The sequence below is a fragment of the Myotis yumanensis genome, unplaced genomic scaffold (assembly GCF_028538775.1).
Source record: "Myotis yumanensis isolate MYYU_CA2020_CCGP unplaced genomic scaffold, mMyoYum1.0.hap1 SCAF_2, whole genome shotgun sequence".
In the NCBI taxonomy this organism is placed as follows: Eukaryota; Metazoa; Chordata; class Mammalia; order Chiroptera; family Vespertilionidae; genus Myotis; species Myotis yumanensis.
Window position 1 is genome coordinate 63,624,895 of NW_027223753.1, and position 19,770 is coordinate 63,644,664.

At 40.4% G+C, this 19,770-nt stretch overlaps 1 protein-coding gene across 1 annotated transcript; it reads right to left on the reverse strand.

Moving 5' to 3' along the window:
- Window positions 1-10,347: 10,347 nt before the first annotated feature.
- Window positions 10,348-19,301, reverse strand: CUNH1orf52 (chromosome unknown C1orf52 homolog). Its single transcript, XM_070405498.1, has 3 exons — window positions 19,012-19,301; window positions 18,182-18,380; window positions 10,348-13,793 (listed from the first exon to the last, which is right to left on the reverse strand). The coding sequence occupies exons 1-3, from the start codon at window positions 19,276-19,278 to the stop codon at window positions 13,720-13,722; spliced, it is 540 nt and encodes a 179-aa protein (XP_070261599.1). The 5' UTR covers window positions 19,279-19,301; the 3' UTR covers window positions 10,348-13,719.
- Window positions 19,302-19,770: the final 469 nt, after the last annotated feature.

A 19,770-nucleotide genomic window follows, 5' to 3' on the forward strand; every position in this document is an offset into this window, starting at 1 on the left:
AGTCACCTTTAGGGATTTTAGTAATGGAAATTTCCAACAAGAGTCTATCACAGTCAATAGGTGATGGGCACTTTGACCTTTCAATTCAATTCAAAGGCTTAAGTATTGTGGATATTAATGGCAAGTTGGTCAATTATGCATTATATCTATATATATAAAAGGCTAATATGCAAAGTGTCCCCTCGGGAGTTCACCGGGAGACTGGGAGTTTGATTGCTCGCTATGACGTGCGCTGACCACCAGGGGGTAGTGCAGAATGAAGGAAGGCACTGGCCGGCAGCTGGCAGCTGGGGAAGGGAGTCCCCGGCAGCAGGCGGAACACCCCAATTGCCGGCCAGGCCTAGGGACTCTACCTGTGCACAAATTTCCTGCACTGGGCCTCTAGTTATGCTAGAAAAGGACAGGTAATGTAATAGCATGTTTAATGTCAATCCAGCAAGGCTTATTTCTCATTCTACATATCCAATGTGAGCCAGTGAGATGTTGAGGTGGAAAGTGGATCTTCTCCGCATAGTCACTCAAGACCTCAGGTCAATGGGGGTGCCATCATTTTATGATGCTACCAGTTCAACCAGTGGCTTTAAGGGGAAGAGAGAAACCAGAGAGAATTTACATCCACATTAATTTGACTTGCTGCCCCCTGACGAGGCCTCACCTATTTGCAAGAGGGCTGGGAAATATAGTCCTCCTGTATTCCCAGGAAGACAAGAGTGCCATGTAGAGGCACACAGTACCGTCTCTACCACGTCTATTCACTGCACCCTTTGCAGCGATTTCAATCTGTTGTGATGCTTTTCATCCATAAATTTCAAATGTTGATCAAAAGGAGATAATTAGAATTTGGCTAAAATTTGTTTATATGACAAGTAGTATAGTTGTGGTTTATGTTCTTGATAAAGTCATGCTAACCATAACATTAACAACAACGAGAACGACGAGCTACAATTTATTGAGCATTTATTATTAGTTAAGAAAATCTGTTTGAATCATCTCAGGTTGTAAAATAGTTCCTCATGTTATTTGAATTTTATGGATAAGAAAGTGAGGCTCAGAGTTTAAGCAATTCGCCCAGGGTCACAGGTGGTAAGGGGCAGGTCCAGGGATTGAATTTATGATGGCTGAACCCAAAGTCCAGGTCTTATCCATTAGGCCAGAGTAGCAAATGCAGTGCAGCTGTGCCCAATGATATGCTGTATAAACACAGCTATGCTTCAAAGCCTCTGTAACACTTTAAAGTGGCAAAATCAGGCTTTGATTCAAGTAGGTTGGCACTGGGAAGCTTCTTAGAGATTACCTAGTGCAGCCCTTTTGATTTTCTTGAAAAGAAGCCGTGTTCGTTAGGATAAAGTTAAACCGTGCAGTGGCTCAGGAAAGGGGTTTCTTTCTCTCCCATGTGATAGTCTCAGCACAGATGGTCCAGGTCCTCAGGACAGCCTTGCTCCTCATGCTCACGCGGGGATCCAGGTTCCTTCCAGGGAATTGCTGTGCCCTTTCCTAGGGCTTGTCATCAAAGCGAGCTCACCACATCCACGTTCCAGCAGCAATTAGCAAGAGAGAACACACACAAGGTACATGTAAGCTCAGCCCCCAAAACATTAATGAAAAGTGAAGGGGAAGGAGGGCGAAGGCCAAAGGTAGGAATATGTAGAGGAAAACAAAAGAAAATGACAACCTTTTGTGGGTTTTTGTTTGTTTGTTTGTTTGTTTGTTTTTTGCAATAGGAGGAGAGATTATGTGCTCAAAGTAAAGAATCTTATTAGCCTCAGGTTAAACAAAACATACATCAGAGGACAGAACTGTTTTCTGCTTTCCCCCTCTTCTTCCTTTCTCTCTACTTTCTCTATTTCAAGTCTACGTATAAGGAAGAAAAGCCTGGAAAGTGTAAATGAGCAAGTACCTCATCAATCAGTAGAAACACGCCGAAACCGGTTTGGCTCAGTGGATAGAGCGTCGGCCTGCGGACTGGTCCCGGGTTCAATTCCAGTCAAGGGCATGTACCTGGGTTGCAGACACACTCCCAGTAGGAGATGTGCAGGAGGCAGCTGGTCGATGTTTCTCTCTCATCGATGTTTCTAGCTCTCTATCACTCTCTCTTCCTCTCTGTAAAAAATCAATAAAATATATTAAAATATATTTTTTTAAAAATCAGTAGAAACACGACTGAAGAATAGGACAGGAGGACGTACTTCTATCCTGAAATAGGTAACTGGGATGCCGGCACTGAGATATTGTGGTTAACGAAACTTTCCATTGAACCAGTAGTTAATCAGAAATATCTTTTGCTTGTTTTGTATTTTAAATTCAATTAAACACTTTAAAGTAAGCAATGCAGTCACACATGGTTCAAAAATCAAAATGATACTGATGATGATAAAAGCCTGTGGCAGCAATAAACGTTGTCCTTAAAAAAAAAACAAAATCAAAATGATATAAAGAGATTTCCTCAGAGAAATTTCCCACCCCACCCCCATCCCTGTTGTGAAAACGTACTGGTCAATTACAGAGATGATTTTATCCTGGCTGTTACAAAGGGGGTATGTTGATTCAGGAGGGGTGTCTCAGAGAACAGGCAGGGGACAGGTAAACAAGGGAGTCATCCATGCCAGTCTTACTGGGCGGGCGTCTGGAGGAAGAATGCAGATGGCTCTTATTTCAGACAGCAGGAGGGTCCTTTGTTATTTTCCGGAACACAAAGGGTTGGGGGATTTCTTACCTTCACTGTTTCCTGGAGCCCAGGGCTCCAGTCAAGTTAAACATTATCACTATTTATCCCTCCACCCCCACCACCCCGCCATAGGTGAATACTTTCATTGGCGTCTTGTGTATTCTAACAGTATTTCCTTATACAAACTCAAGCAAATATGATTATTTTATTTTTCTTGAAGACTTAATTTTTTTTTCAGTTTGGCAGGGCTTTTTTTTTTATTGATTTGAGAGAGAGGAGAGAGAGAGAGAGAGAGAGAGAGAGAGAAACATGGACCTGTTGTTCCATCCATTTATGCATTCAGTGGTTCTCAACCTTCTGGCCCTTTAAATACAGTTCCTCATGTTGTGACCCAACCATAAAATTATTTTTGTTGCTACTTCATAACTGTAATGTTGCTACTGTTATGAATCGTAATGTAAATATCTGATATGCAGGATGGTCTTAGGTGATTCCTGTGAAAGGGTCGTTCAACTGCCAAAGGGGTCGAGACCCACAGGTTGAGAACCACTGCATTAATTGATTCTTGTATGTGCCTTAATGGGGGATCGAACCTGTAACCTTGGCACATTGGGTCTCTGCTCTAACCAACTGAGCTACCCAGCCAGGGCCAATTTTTTTTTTTTTTTTAGAGCAGTTTTAGGTCCACAGGCAAATTGAGAGAAAGACAGAGATTTCCCATATAACTCCTGCCTGCACACACCCACCGCCTCCTCTATTATCAACATGCTCCCCCAGAGGGCTACGTTTATTACAACTGATGAGCTAACATTGGTACAAGATAATCACCCAGAGCCCATACTTTGCATTACAGCTCACTCTGGGTGTTTTATATACCATGGGTTTGAACACATGCATTCATCATCATAGTATCACACAGAGTATTTTGACTGCCCTAAAAATCCTGTGTTCTACCTCTTCATCCTTCCCACTCACCCCAGTTCCTGGCAACCACTGATCTTTATATTGTCTCCATAGTTTTGCCTTTCCTAGGATGTCATATAGTTGGAATCATACAGTATATATAGCCTTTTCAGATTGGCCTTTTATTTAATAATATGTACTTGTTTGTTTTTATGTCCTTTCATGACTTGATAGCTCATTTCTTTTTAGTGCTGATTAATATTCGATTGTCTGGTGAATATATATTCTTATCCTTCCTCCCCCCTTTTTAAAAAGATTTTTTTATATATTTTTTATTGCTATCAGGGAGAGGGAGAGAGAGATAGAAACATCAATGATGAGAGAGAATCATTGAAATAGGCTGCCTCCTGCATGCCCCCTACTGGGGATCAAGCCCACAACCCAGGCATGTGCCCTGACCAGGAATCGAACCATAACCTCCTGGTTCATGGGTCAACACTCAACCACTGCGCCACACCAGCTGGGCATTATACTCCCCTTTCTTACACAAAAAGTAAAAAGAAGCATAGTATACAAACTTTCTGCAACTTGCTTTCTTTTCATTTTATAATACTACTAGAGGCCTGATGCACGAAATTCGTGCAAGAGTAGGTCTTCCTTCCCCTGGCTGCCGACACTGGCTGCCGACACTGGCTTCCCTCCTGCACCTGTGACCCAGGCTTCTCTCACAGAGGGAGGCCCCGCCCACCCGCTACAGCCCGCCAGTCGGTGGCCTGGGCCTTCCTCTTTGGGGCGACCATGGAGCCCCCTGATTGACTGCCCCGCTGGCTGGTGGCCTGGGCCTCCCTCTGCAGGGCAATCATGGGGCGATGGCCAGGCCCCAGAACAATTGCATTGTACCCACCTTGGCTGGCCTGGAACCAGTGGGTGTCATAGCGTGGTCCCGGATGGTCATCTGGATGGTCGTTCCACTGTTTGGCCATTCGGTCGATTTGCATATTACACTTTTATTATATAGGATATCCTAGATATCTTTTCATATCCATACAGAGATTCTTAATTTTCCTTATTTTTCTCCACTGCATACTATTCTATTGTGTGGATAAACCATAGATATTTAACCAGCCACCTATGACACTTGAATTACTCCCAATGTTTTGCTATTCTAAACAATATCTCAACAAATAACCTTGCACATACATCATATTTCACATGTACCAGCATAGCTACAGGATCAATTCCCAAAGGCGGGATTTGCTAGGTTAATGGGTAAATATATTGATGATTTCTGCAGATTTTGCCAAGTTGCTCCACAAGGCTTCGATCATTGTGCCCTCCTACCTGCACTTTGTGAGCATCTTGTGTTCCTATCGCCTCAACAGAATGAGTTCTCAAGTGGAGTTGTTCTAATCCAGCTGGTGAGAAATAGTATTTCATAGTAGTACTAATTTGCATTTCTCTCAAAATTGTCTGATTCAACAACTATTTTGAAAAATCCTTTAGAAAACAGACTCTACTGAAGATACGGACCCCTTGAGTAATCCCTGATCGATCCCCCCCTCCCACCTCCACACCCGTGCAAACCCAGATGAGTCTTCCACAGGGTGGAGAGCAGCATGTCTCCAAGTTCATTCTCAAATGTTACCCACCGCCCTCAGGATTCTGTGCTCAAATACATTTGAGACACCAGCAAAGAGGGTAAAGAGGCTTCTTTATTGGGTGATTCCTCGGAGTCTTCTCATGTTCGTTGTGAATTTCTAGCAGGAAGGAATCCTAGCCTGGGTCAATGAAGCCCTTTTCTGAGAGCATCTGCGGGAGTTTTCCTGGGACACACTTCTCGAAACATTAATAGAGAAACTTTATATCTAGTCAAGGGCCAACCCTGAGAAGTAATTATTGGGGTGTGTGTGTGTGTGTGTTTTAGTAAAAATCCTTGTTTTCTTAAAACATTTTTTCTAAACATTGAGAGGGGTAGAGAATGAAGACCCCAGTTAATCGAAGCTTATTCATAGTTGGATTAACTGAGGTACAGGATCAGAATTGGACTTGGTTAGCTTCCTTCAGGGCCAATCCAGGGAAATAAGGACATTGGTAAACAGCACTTTACTGGTCCTTTCCCCCTCAGGGCTTTGCTGGGTCCCCATTGAGAAAAGGCGGCAGGAGAAGACCTGAACACTCACTTGCTGTAAGATGTTAAGGGTTGGTTCATTTGTTCGATTACTTATTGAACAATTTCTCACTTTATTGCCTTGTGCTGGGTCCCCGAGTTTGTCCCACAAGAAATGTAAGGCCCTGCTGACTCCCCAGCAGTCCCTAATCAGTTAGTAAAATATATGCCCTGCAGGGAGGCAACAATGTAAGAGATTAAGTGACAAGATGAGAGTTAGGATAATGTTACTTCTCCCAGGGAGCGCCTCTCTTGGGAGTCTGCTTTTTAACTCTCTGGTAAAGCTGTGCTGGGAGCTCTTGTGGAATTTCCCCAATTCCACAAGCCCGATAAGGAAGCATTTTCTTTCTTTCCTTTTTTCTTTTAAATATATATTTTTTTGATTTCAGAGAAGAAGGGAGAAGAAGAGAGAGAGAGAAACATCAGTGATGAGAGAGAATCATTGATTGGCTGCCTCCTGCATGCCCCACACTGGGGACCGAGCCCGCAACTGAGGCACGTGCCCCTGACCAGAATCGAACCTGGGACCCTTCAGTCCACAGGCTGATGCTCTTTCCATTGAGCCAAACTGGCCAGGGCTTTTTTTTTAATTATTATTTTTTTTAAGTGTGTGTTCCCATGTACTCTCCCTACTTAGTTGTCTAGCTTTGGGTGCCTCCTGCAGCGGGGTAAGCTGGCTGCTGTGGGGAATTCAAGAGGTCTGGCCTGAATGCCCAGGGTATTCCTTTAGTAGCCTTTGGCTCCACCTAAGGTTTTTCTCTGTTAATTGCAATATGGCCAATAATGTAGAAGCGGGAGGGGAAAAAGCTGTCTACTTTATTATTGTTTTCCCTCAGTCTTCTTTTCACCTCCGATTTTGTGTTCATTTCACAGTAGCCACAAATTCCTTTTGCTGTGGGTAAAATACCATGCTCTGAATGTGAGCACTGGTGAGTAGCTTTTTGGAATCTGGGTAGCTTTTGGGGCAGTCTAAAAAGAAACGTGGTTTTTCAGAACAGCTAAAAGGAGGACATAGTTTAGAAATGCCAAAATGCTTTTATAAGGGTTTGGCTTCTGGCAAGAGATTTAATGTTTAGGATTTCAAGGAGATATTCAAAAAATGTGAAAGTACCTGTTTAAATGTGGTTTCAAGAAGTTAGGAGCAATAAGTCAAGCAAACTGGATGAACTTTACAAATGACTCCGTCTTGAATGCTTTTTCACAAAAGTAGTTCTACGATCAATTACGACAACCAAATACAACGATGTTCATCTTAGTGGTGAAAAAATATGGAAATAATTTTAATGTCCAATAGATAAATAAAAATAAAAATTAAGTTTCTGGAGAACTCTTAATGGAATTGATAATGTTTACTGTTCTGGATATATACAGATATGCATAGAAAAACACTCAAAGAAAATACTTTATATCAAAATGTTACTGGATAAAAGTGATTTTCATTTTCTTGTTTCTTTTAGTTTTTTTTTTTACAGTGACCATGTATCATTTTCATAATTAGAAAATTTGAAAATGAACATTAGTATTATAAAGAATTTATATCTAACATTCATTTTATGAGAATTGAAATGTGACTTAAATATAAAGAATTATTGTATTTTGGTGTAAACATTGTTCCTGTCCTTGAAAAGGCTAAATATACTTGTAGTAAAGAATGCACTTAATATTTTTTTTTTTTTTTTTTTGCTTCTGTGACATACAGGTTTTTTGGCACTTCTGTGAGGCGATAGAAAACCTGTTCTCTATCACTGTTTATCACATTTTCACAAACCCCTGTTGGAAAAATTAGTTGAAATTATGGTGATGCTAAGAAAATTTAATCTCTTCAACTAACTCCCTGGGGCTTCAAAAAAAAAAAAAAATTCAACACTAGGCTGTGTGATCTGAAAAAAACCTCCTGGGCAAAAGATTAAATTAGGAACTCTGGTTTGGCTGCCCAGCAAGACTGACATAGGATAGCCTTGATACTGTTACAGTGGAAACAAAAGTGGAAAAAGAATAGAAAAACCTAAGCAGTTTATAATTAGACAAAGTGACTGGATAAATTCAGCAACTTGTAAATAAGTCAAAAATACACAGGGCCTTGGCCAAATTATCTAGAAAATGCCACTTACTGTCTAAGGTTTTAAGTCAACATCGCCAAGTTGTTGCCAGAGGCTACCACCTGGCAATCCTATTCCTTTAAAAAAAAGCATCCACCTCTTTTTTACAGTTGAAGCAGCAAGGCTAGGGGAGCCTCTTTCAAGAGTGGTAGTGAATTCCAGGGATTTGGTTCAGAATTCACTCACTTACCTCAGGGTTCCAGACAGTCTGGAATCCCCAAGCAAGCTCTTCTCCAGGGTGGCAGCTTGCTGTAGAGAAAAAAGCTTGAAAATTCAACAGCACCCTACCTTATCTTTCTTCCCCAACTGCGGAGCAGTCTAGAGAAATTAACCCTCTCATTTGTTAACCTCAATAACAGGCTTTAACAGATCTGCAGCCCTGGATGGCTCAGGTAATTGCCCTAATTCGTTTGGTATGGAGGGAGGCAGGGGCAGCAGGCACTTGGAGCTCAAGTCATTAAGCTTAAATTAAGAGAGGGAAAAAAATCAAGACGGTATGCCTTACAGATTTGACATATGACTTCCAGATGTTATGGAGGACATTTTTCTGTTAAGGCTTTTGGACAACTTTTTGTAATTAAGGAGAAGATTGGAGGGGAAGGCCTGAAGGCAGAACATGGTAAAGAGAGCAAGGTTCTATAGACTCTTAAAGCCTCAGGAGGTGTGTGTGTGTGTGTGTGTGTGTGTGTGTGTGTGTGTGTGTGTTTCCAAACTGAAAACTAGCAAAAACTAGCAACAAGTCTTAAAATCCCTCTGCACGTGAGCCTCAGAGGAGTTATGTGTGAGTTGACTTGCTTATAGCTTTGCTGGCAGACACGTCACCTCCTTAGTTGGAAGTGCTTGTTTTGTTATTTCCTTGCAGTTTCTCTTAGGAATCCTAAATTTAAAATGTTAATGCAAACTCACCAGTGTCCTTGGGAAGGTTGTTAGAATTTTTGTCCCATTTAGAAACAAAGACAGGTAATTATACCAGGAATAGAGCTGCACTTTTACTTCAATGATATGCATCAAATCCTGTTTCTTCTCCTTTTTCAGAAAATGGCAAAACACAGGGAAAGGAACAGGAGTTCCAGACCCTGGGTACCAAAATATTACAGACACACAGGAAATGACTTTTCAAATCCAGCCTGTAAGCCTGTCATTTCATGGGCTTGTCTGTGAGCCTTGAAAAGAGAGGCGAAGATCACAGAGCAGACATTCCTACATTATGGGAAGGCTGTACCGGGGCACCTCTGGAGGACTTCCCACGCCCTGGTGCTATGATTCTAAACTCAAGCCATAATTTGAAATGTTAGAGAAAAGCCAATGAAATTTGAAGCAAAATTTGTGGCTTAAAACTATCTCACATTGCTTTAAAAAACAATTGACAAGCTAAAATATAGTTTTAAAGGGACAGGGATGTATTCCCAGCCCTATTGCTTTAAGGTGTCAATTAAAAATACTCCAAATATACTCCAAATATGTGGTAATTAAGCTACAAAGTCATTGAAATATGCATTGATCCTCTTTAAAACATTTATATATTGACTTTCATTTTACATCAGCCTAATGAAAATGTTTCTGGTGTATTCAACAAATTCTGCACTCTTGGTGAACTGGTTTTGGATTCACTAATTATCCAAATATTTGTATTCTGAGTGCCTTCTAGGGGTAAGACATTCTCTGAATGAAACAGACAGGAATTAATAAATCAATCTGCTGGCTCATTCAGGCGCTCCTTCCTCTCCTTCAATGTAGTGAGGAAGCCCAGTTTTCTCCCCTGAAAAGAAGGGCTCGTAATAGCACATACCTCATTGAATTAAATGAGTTAATACATGCACCAAGAGCAAGCCTGACAAGTACTCACTAAATGCTGGCTATTCATTTAGTACTGAGCATGGGGGAAAACAATGTACAGGTCCAGATTTATTGATAAACAGAACCAAGTATATAAAGAAGGGAATGTTTGAATTGCTTCTTGGAGGATAAGAAGTATGTAGATGAAGCCTAGGCCAATCAAACTGTACAAGAGAAGGCACAGAACTATGAAACTAAAAGGATATCTAGGGAATTGTAAACAATTCATTAGAGCCAGATTAAGAGGTATGTGAGAATAGGAGAACCTTCAGGGTTTACTGCCCAAACCTATGTGATGGGAAGTGATGCAGAGGGCAAATTTCTAGATGGTGACACCATTAACTAGAAATGAAATATGGGAGGTGACATGGGTTTTGACACAGTCTTTGGTTTTGGACATCTGGTATGTGAGGGGTCTTTGAGAACCAAGGGGAAATATACAGTTGGACATGCAAATTTGGGGCGGAAACTTGGCTGGAATCAAGAACCAGTGTGGAGAATGAGAAAGGAACTATATAATCTACATTGGCATTCAAGGACTGTTGCCAGAGAAAGCCAGAGAAAACAGAGACACGAACCAGGATAGCATGGGGCCCTGGGAGAAATCAAGAGAGTAAGAAGAGTTTCACATCAATTGGGATGTTTTTGATGGAAAATGACAGAAAACTTAACTCAAATTGGTTTAAACTGTCAAGATTTATTGGCACATATAACTGAAAACACAAACCTCTGCTGGATCACCCCTAAGCCTGGGGTGAGGAATTCAGCTTACCATCAACAGTTAGCAGTTACATTGAGTGCCTACTATGTGCCAGGCATTGCTCATCAATAAACAAAACAGCCTGAAAGTTCCACCTCTGGGGGCAGTACGTACAAATGCTTCTTGGTATCTTTTTTTTTTTTTTCTCCTGCATTAAAATTTGCCATGCTTCAAATTGGGAAAACTAAGTGGAAGGAGAGAGAGAAAGCTTCAGAACTTAATGAAAAGTTCAACAAAACACTTGCTGGGTATTTCACACCTTTTGGTAGGACTGTCTGCCTGGCACTCCTGTACTAAGTGATCATGGAGGGTAAAACAGGGGAGCAGTTCTGTATGGATACAAAACTCTAAAATCCAAAATTCCACCAAGGATACATTTTAAGTCCAGTTGTGAATTTAAATTCATCAGTTTTGACCTATCAAGTTGAGTTGCTAAGTTCATTCAAATATCTATAAAATAATCACATTTTTCAAATATCTCTGGTAGGGCTTTGTATCTCAATCATGTGGCAACATGTTTTATATATATGTAGGTCATGTCCAAAGCTGCATTAGTTCATTCATATTTTAATTGTCCCCCCTCTCATTTGGAAATGATTTTAATGGCTAAAAAGTAGTGTCGATTTTCTCAACAATGCTCTTTGATTCCAATTAGAATGTTTTCCACAAAGCTCTATAAGGCTATTTACACTTTAAATTTTAAAACATGACCCCAAAATGCTTAAGTTCTTTTCTCAATTTTATCCTTATACAAAAAAGTCCTTCATGCCTGATACAACTTCCTTATCCTAAAGATGAGCAAACAATCAGAAATATCAAGTGATTTGATTCTCTAACAAGGAAGCAATTTGATTAGAGGATTTTTCTTATCTATGTGGGTTTTTCTAAGCTTTTTCACTGGATTTTCACTAGCTAAACTAAGCAGCTCCTTACCTGAGAACCCACATGGACACACACCCTAAGCAAACATGTTCCCAAAACATCTCTGAAGGGGTAAAGAATCCATTCTCTAATGAGGTGACAGATGTAGAAAGTGCCACGAAAGTCTACTTTCCAACCAGGGATATTTCTGTGGAAGGTGAAGAAATCCATAAGCAAGGTCATCTCCCTTCCCATTAATTGGCCATATTTTGAAAAGAAACTCAAGATACAAATGGCTGAAACTGTTCCAAAATATTTAACCTTCCTTGTTATCTTCCCTTCCCCCTCCCAAATGAAAACTAGCCTGACCTATGTATCATAGATGCACATTCCCAGAAGTTGCTTAATATCGCAAGTGTGGCCACTACTTGTCCTAAAATATTGAAACATAAAACCCCTCCAAAAAGAATAGTAGTATCTGTTTCCTCTCAATTCTGTTACCTTTTAGAAAGAAGGCTTAAAGCACCAATGGGGACTGCTGTAGTGAGCTTTTGTTCTGTCTTAATTGGTATAATAAGCTGTGAGTTAAACCAATGGGAGTAGAACAAAAGGTTTAAAAGATTTTCAGAGAGTGGCTTGATGGGCCTTTTTTTTTGGTGGGGTTATGGTTTGCTTTCATTTTCTTAATTTTGTAATATTTCAGCAATTCTGAGCTATCTGTTCCACCAATACATGCATTCAGACTATACATTTTACCTCATAATTATAATCCCATTTAATTTGGTGCCACATTGGGTTAAGCTTTACCAGTTGATGCCATCCCCCTCCAAATTATTTACATACAAAGCCTTCAACCTTAAACAGTTTGTTTTGTCAATTACTTCAATTTTGGGATTCATACATTTGTAAACCTAGAGGATAGGCAGCTGCAGAATTGTTTTTTTGTGAGTTTGAGACATACTAGAAACCATCATACTGTTATGTTCCTTGCTTATTCCAAAAACATAATGGCTGGTATATTTTTAATGACACAAATTTTAATCTACTTGATCATGTTCCCAACTAAACAAATTTTATAGATTAAAGATTGGCTTCTGGTATGGGGGGAAACAATTGGACTGGGATTTTTTAAAAACTAATGTCTTTTTTTTTACACTCTAAATACAGTGTGTCCTGTAATTAACACTGTCTCTTACAGGCCTAAAAATCATGGAAAGACTAATGCAGTGTTTTTCCTTTTATTGTTCAAAATGTTACAAATAACAGCACTACATTTGACCATATAAGTCAAATCAAATATTATCTTCCTGACTACAATCTTGTTTTCTTATTACTATATACAAGCATTAAAATAGGAGCTGGGTAGAAAAAACATGTACAAGTAGGGTTGGCAGATAAATTATAAGACACCCAGTTAAATTTGATTTTCAGGTAAACAAATTTTTAGTATAAATAGTTTTTAAATATTACACATACTAAAACATTATTTGTTTATGTAACATTCAAACTTAACTGTGTGTCCTGTATTTTTATTTTTGACATCTGGCAACTCTTTGTATTCAGCAAACTTACTATGTAACAGGGAAATCAATGAATTTTCACAATATAAGACATATAGGATACGTGCAGTAATACAATCAGGTGAGGAGAGGATCTCCACTACCTACCACAGAAGGGTACCTGGAAAAGATGCCAATCACAGTTCCTAAATTTTGATTGGCGGATAGATGGTTTAGCGTGATGATTTTAGAGCTCAAGTGTCGTGAGTTAAATCCCAAATTCACTGCTCACTAGCTGTGTAACCTTGGATGTTACTCTTTATTATAAAATAAGGCTACTAATACCTGTTTTACTAGGCTGTTTGAGGATCACAGATAATGTATGCACAAAGCACCTGGAACACAGGAGGAAATCCCTAAATGGTAATACCTATTATTAACATCACATGGCAAAGAGAGTATCTGTCACAAATATTCAAATGTTAATGTAATGCAGTAATAGTACTATTGAATAAGTAATTTTATTTCCATGATCTATTTACACTGTACAAACACTGTTGAAAAGCACCCTACAAGTTCACAGTACATTACATTATATTTACTTTAAAAATACATTCCTTTATAAAAGGTTCATAGAACATTGGCATGTCAACATCTGACAGAAATCTCAAAGCATGTCACCAGTTCTGTGATAGCAAGAATGCTTCTAAGTGTTGTCAACTTCACAATCACAAGTCACCATTTCAGTTTTAAATACATACAAGTTTTAAATAAAAAGTGAATTTTACAGTGGAAAGTTCCTGCAGCAATACTTATTAACAGGTACTTTCATGGAGATGATATTTCATATTTTACAATATCAACTTATCTGCCCAAAAAACCATTTCATCAATAAGTTTCACAGTTCAAAATCTGTCATTTGTTGTTTTCTACTTTTTCTTCTTTGTTGGTTCTCCTGGTTCTACTTTGCGCTTTTTAGAAGTATGCTCATCTTTTTCATCATCTTTAAACAGGAAAGAAAGAGTTTCAATCAGTAATTTTTAAAAAGCATTACAATTTCATTTACTTTGTAATAATACCATCAGCTTCAACTAATGTTTCTTTCAAAGTTTCCCAATAAAAAACCAAAAATTAACTTTTAAAATTCTGATTTTAAAGTGCAAGTAAAAAAAGGGATTTTTTTCAATTGTTATACAAAATTCACCCTTTAGTGCTATATTTAAGGTAACCTAAAATACAAAAATCAGATTTGTTCTGAAAAAGCTATTCCCATGTATTCCACAGCATATGTTGTATTTAAATATATAATCTACACTTTGTACAAATGGAACACACTATTTTTCTCACACACACACACGCATCTATTTAACATAACGTTATTTAAATGGCTAGCAGATACTTTTTCCCTTCCAATCTGCTTTAACTCCCCCCAATCCCACCAAACAAATAACTTTCTTATCTCATCCCTAGGCTCCTTACATTTTGCAGTTAAAAAAATCACTCACAGGTAGATGTTTCACTGAAACTGTATTTTCAATTATGTCCTATGTAGTTAGTTCTACTCCCCTTACCCTCACTATCCCATTCCTAGCAGGGTGAGAATATTCCAATGGTAATAGAAAAACAGACATCTTTCCTCCTTCATATTGTGAAGAATTTGAGGGAGGATGGAGAAGAACCTTACATTAAAACTATGTTCTCTATAACTTTTCTAATGTCTGTAGCTACAAAAAATTAATTTGACAATTAATATGTCAAAAATGAGAAGTGAACCATTTTTTCAACTTAAAATATCCAACTACAGAAACAGAAAAAGAAAAGTAACAAAAAAAAATCCAACTACATGTTTCAATAAAACACAGGGTAGCACAGACCAGCTGCTAATTTCCCATTTCTCTGAACAAATGCGTGGCTTTAAGAACACTACATAGATGGAATAAATAACTTGTAGAAGATATGATTTACAAAATACAAATTTATTTTAAGCACATTACTGAATTCACTGAACTTTTGACTTTATTTTCTCCATCAACAACAGATTGAAGTTCAACAACTGTCACGTGGTGGTCTAAAAACTATTTTGATGTTGAAAGGGTCCTTTATATTAAAAAATTTTGGAAGCCAATGATATCAGATCATAAAACTATAGAGGAAATATAGTTAAAACCTTAAGCCTTCAATTTCTTTCTGCTAACTGTACCATACTCAGAATATCTCCTTTGTTGATATGGGCAATAATTAGTATAAAGAGCAGGTGATTCATCTTCATCTTCAAACATAGCATGGAAATGTTATTCATACATTTCATAAAGCACTATGGATTTATGTAGATGGTAAGATAAAAGACAATTCAGATTAACAAATCATCCCAGGAATTTACAAACCAAAGTTTTAATCAGTAGTTTATTATGTATAGACGAAGATCCTTGCTCTACAAACCAAGTAAAATAATATACAGCTCAAATAAATCAAGCCTATGGTTCTTAATTGGAGTTTAATTATCATCATGCTTGACTTTAGAGATTATTTTCAGTACTAATATAAAAATTAAAGTTACTTTGTAACTTTACTAGAAAAATCTGTTAACATATATTAAAAAGATTATCTTAAGACACTTCTGCTTTTAATCCACCACTTGTTATAAGTGCATTTACTGAATAACAACAAAAACACAAATTACTGAGGCTGGAAAAGTTATCACTGATATGAGCAGAAGAGCTAATGCCATCTAGTGACATAACAAGGCATTGCCTTAAAAACCAGAGCAGGAAAAAACAACTCCAAAACCCTGAAATGTTCCTTCAGCAGCTTTACTACTTTGTGCCATATGCTACAGAGGCAATAGTAAAAAACAATTTTTCTATTATGGAATTCATGTCACCAGAAGTGAGTAAGTTTAAATTATTAATACAAGCTAATTTTCTAAATTAAAAAAGAAAGCATTAGCTACTTGAGCTAAGCTTTCATGATTGTTAATAATGCTACAATTCATTATCTAAGCGCCTTACAGATCTATATTTTACAATCAGTAAACAAGAGGTGCTAATAAATAGCAAGAGTCAATGACCAGTTTTGAACCTTTCCCAATTCCTCTTAAAATATCTGGAAGAAGTTAACTGGCAAAAAGGACAAAAGGGCAGAAAATGGGAAGAAAAAGTAAGCACAATAATGTGATAATCTAAAAACTTAATACAAGATATTTTATGAATTAAAGGAAGGTATTTATTATAAGAAGATAGACTTCAGGATTATCTTTTAATCTTGTGATCCAGCTTTAAACTGGTTGAGTGTGTTTGGGTCCTTCTGTTTTTTGATATTGCCAACATCCACTTTCTGATGGAGAACCATCACATGATCAAAAGCTCAGAAAATAACAAAGGCAATAGCAGTTTGTCACATATTTGGAATTCCTTCTATCTGAACTCAATAGGCAAGCTGGAAAAAAAAAAATTCTTTCCACGTGTCCTGGATATATAATCCTCGCCTTTTCCACAGAGGAACAAAGGAGAGCACCCCCAGTTACACCGTCAACTCTAGTGGCCTTGCTGCCATTCTTCCTATGGAATATTTCTTACGCACGGTCTAGCTTGAAAAATATACAAAGACTAAATTCCAGTTTAATAATGCGTCATTTCCATTTAAAGACCTGAATTTGTGAAAGTACCTACCTTGGAGCATGCCATTTTCTAGTTTTGTGGTCTTGGACATGTCACACAAGCTCTCAGTTCCACATTTTCACAAGGCGTTGTAAAGATTAAAGAGTATTTATGCAAAACTGTTATTAATGATATAAAATACTATACAACATGAGGTATTTTAAATGCCCCCTTCATTTGGTATCTTCAAAAAGATGCATTTACTGATCATGCGCCTTGGTGATTTCTAATACACATTGGGAAATCAGTGAAAGAAATGAAAAAGCCAAGTAGAATAAAAACTGAAGAACTACCAGTTGGTTACCCTTGCTCTTAAAACAATCAAAACTCTCTGCATGGCTGCCTTTGATTTATGGGAAGATGGTCAGAAATCTATTTAACAAAAATGGTACACCCTTTCATTAAAATGAGAGTCCAAAATATTTAGTCCAACTCAACAACTGTCCACTGAGTACTTAGGATGTATTCTCCTGCAAACTTTGATGCAAACAAACATAAATAAGATCTGGACCCTGCTGTGTAAGGAACTCATTTTCATAAAGGAGACAGACTGTGAATAACTAGTCACATAAAAGGTGGTAAGTGCAATCAATAGCATTTGGATACACAGGCACAGAAAATTAGTTAGAGGGAGTTTAAGGGATAAATGAGTTTACCAGCCAAAGAGGGAGAGAACATTCCAGACTACGGTGCAACATATATTGAACGGCGTGGAACTATAAAATAGCACGGCGCACTCAGTTTTGAATTTTAAGATCTTAAAGAGCTAGAAAGGGGCCGGGTGAAATGAGAGCGGAGAGAAAGGCAGAGCCCGTCACAGAAGGCTTTGACTCTGTGCTGTTGCTGAAGGGTATTGGGCAGGTGAGTTACATAATCAGGGATGATTTTTGGAAAGTTAACATTATTAGCTGCAGTGTGAAGGATGAAAATGGGTAATTAAAAGTGTGGCAGCAGAGATTACTGTGGCTTACAGTCCTAGTAAGAAATGAAATTATGATACTATGATGAAGGCAAGACAACTAGGTCCTTACATTACTATTTTTAATGACTATATAGTATTACCCGGTTAAGCTCATTTTGTCACACTAATTTTCACTTTAAACCACAACCGCTTTCATATAATATGAAGCCTTCACAACTGCAATCACAAGAAGGAATCCATGCATTAACTCTGCTGTTCTAATAAGAAGCCGTCATAAACCCCCCTATACCACTGCCTGAGATATCAGAGATTTCACTCTAGAGAGCAGTGGTTCTCAACCTTGGCTGCACATTAGAATCACCTGGGAATCTTTTTAAAATCCTGATTTCTGGGCCTCATCCTCCGGAAATTCTGTTTCTTTGTTACTCATGCTGTGGCCCCACCCCATAACAAAGAAACAGAATTTCCGGAGGATGAGGCCCAGAAATCAGCATTTTAAAAAGATTCCCAGGTGATTCTAATGTGCAGCCAAGGTTGAGAACCACTGCTTAGACTTAGAGCCTGAATAATGTGTGCTCTTTCTCTAAAACAGAGCAAATACCACTGGCGGAGACAGCAGCGCTTCGCAGCTGACTACATAACTATCTTTCAAAAAAAAAAAAAAAAAAAAGACCCCCAGTAAAAAGTATTCAAAGACTCTCCTAATCAATTTGCTAACTCGCTGGATTTAAACTGCATCAAGCACCTCCATCTTCCTGAACCCACCGCCGGGACCAAAAGGTACTGATCACCCCCCGGCCAGCCCCCCCTTACCCGACTCCACCGTCTCCTCCCCGTCCGGCAGGAGCCGGGCCTTCCTGACGCTCTGCGGGGCGTCGTCGCCGTTGTCCTCGTAGATGTTGGACCACTTGATGGCCATGTCCAGCTCGGGCGGCGGCGGCTTCTTCTCCGCCGCGTAGGTCTCCGGGGGCGGCACGCAGTTGGACTTCCAGACTTTGAACTCCTTCGGCGGCTGTGGAGCAAACACACGCGGCGCCGTGAGCCACCGAGGCGCCCGGCGTCCGCGGGGCACATGCACCTCCCTGCCTGCCGATCCATTACTGTGCAGGTCGACTTTATTTAAAGTTTAAAGATACACATTTTCCTTTTCCATCCAAATCACAGTACCGTTAAGTGAAAAGCCAAAGGGTTCCCTAGAGACGAAGAAAGCCGATAACTTTTTTAATTACCAAAGCAGAATCCCGTGTCAGACACTACGCCAAGGCGGGCCCTTCCGGCGGCTGCAGCAGACACTGTCTTGGAGGCAGCACCGCAGGCACTTCGGCGTCAGGGGGGAGGGGTCCCGGGGGCCAGCTGCAGCGGGGGCGGGGGAGTCACCACCGTTAGTCCTGGCCCCGCCGGAGGGGCACCGAGCGCGGAGGTCTGGGTCTCTGCACGAGCGGGCGGGGCTGCGGGTCCGACCGGACACCCACCGGGCGGGGGGGAGGGGGCCGGGGCTCCCGGGGCTGGAGGGGGGCAGGGGGCGCGGCATCCCCCGGGGGGTGACTGCGGGTCGGGGGGGGGGACGGACTTCCGGCCCCAGGAGGCGGCTCGGGAGGGCGGAGGCCGGGGCCAAGACCCGAGAGCGGGGTCGGGGGCCTCACCTCCTCGGGCGCCTTGACGACGTGCCTCTCCCAGTCGATCTGCTTGTTGAGCGGATTGTAGAGAAAGGCCGGGCGCGTCACGCTCCGGAACAGCTCGTCGGGGCCCGGCAGCTTCTTGTTCCCACAGCCGCCCGCCGACTTGGCCGGGTCCGGCGCCCCGCGCCTCGCCTCCTCCGGCTCGCTGCTGTCCTCCTCGTCCGAGGAGCCTGAGCTGCTGCTCCCGTACGCTGCGAAGTAGCTCAGGGGGTCCTTCTCCTCGGCTGCCATGACGGCGACGCGCGGCGACCCAGGCTTCCGGAAGCCGGAAGCTGTCACAAGCCCCGCCCCCATGCCCCCGCCCCCGGTCTCGCAGGTAACATCGGGGACGGGTGCGCCCCCTGGCGGCCATGCCGCGCTATTGCTCCAGGACAGGCTGAAGAGGCCGCGCATGCTCCCCAGCAGGGGCTTACTTGGCTCATTCCTGTCTGAGGTGCACAAAGAAACAGGCCCTCCGTCAGTGGTCCCAGCCAGACTTTCAGCACTCAGGAAGTATTTATTGAAGGCACAGAAGAGCTAAGAATTTTGTCATTTCACTGCCACCTCCCTTTAGGTCTTGCCTAAAGAAAACCAGTATTTTTTTTCTGATCCTGCTGCATCTTCTCTTCAAAAGAGAAGAAGAAGAGATAAAAACTATGAACAATAAAATGGCAACGAATACATATCCATCAACAATTGAATCTAAAAATCAAAATAAACGAACAAGAAATCTAATGAACAGAA

Bases quoted from the DNA above. Each gene is read 5' to 3' on its own strand.
- CUNH1orf52 (XM_070405498.1), bottom strand. From the start codon at position 19,278: ATGGCAGCCGAGGAGAAGGACCCCCTGAGCTACTTCGCAGCGTACGGG. The intron at 18,381-19,011 runs GTGAGGCCCCCG...TTTGCTCCACAG, and splicing joins TCGTCAAGGCGCCCGAGGAG to CCGCCGAAGGAGTTCAAAGT. The intron at 13,794-18,181 runs GTAAGGGGGGGC...TCCTGTTTAAAG, and splicing joins GGAGGAGACGGTGGAGTCGG to ATGATGAAAAAGATGAGCAT.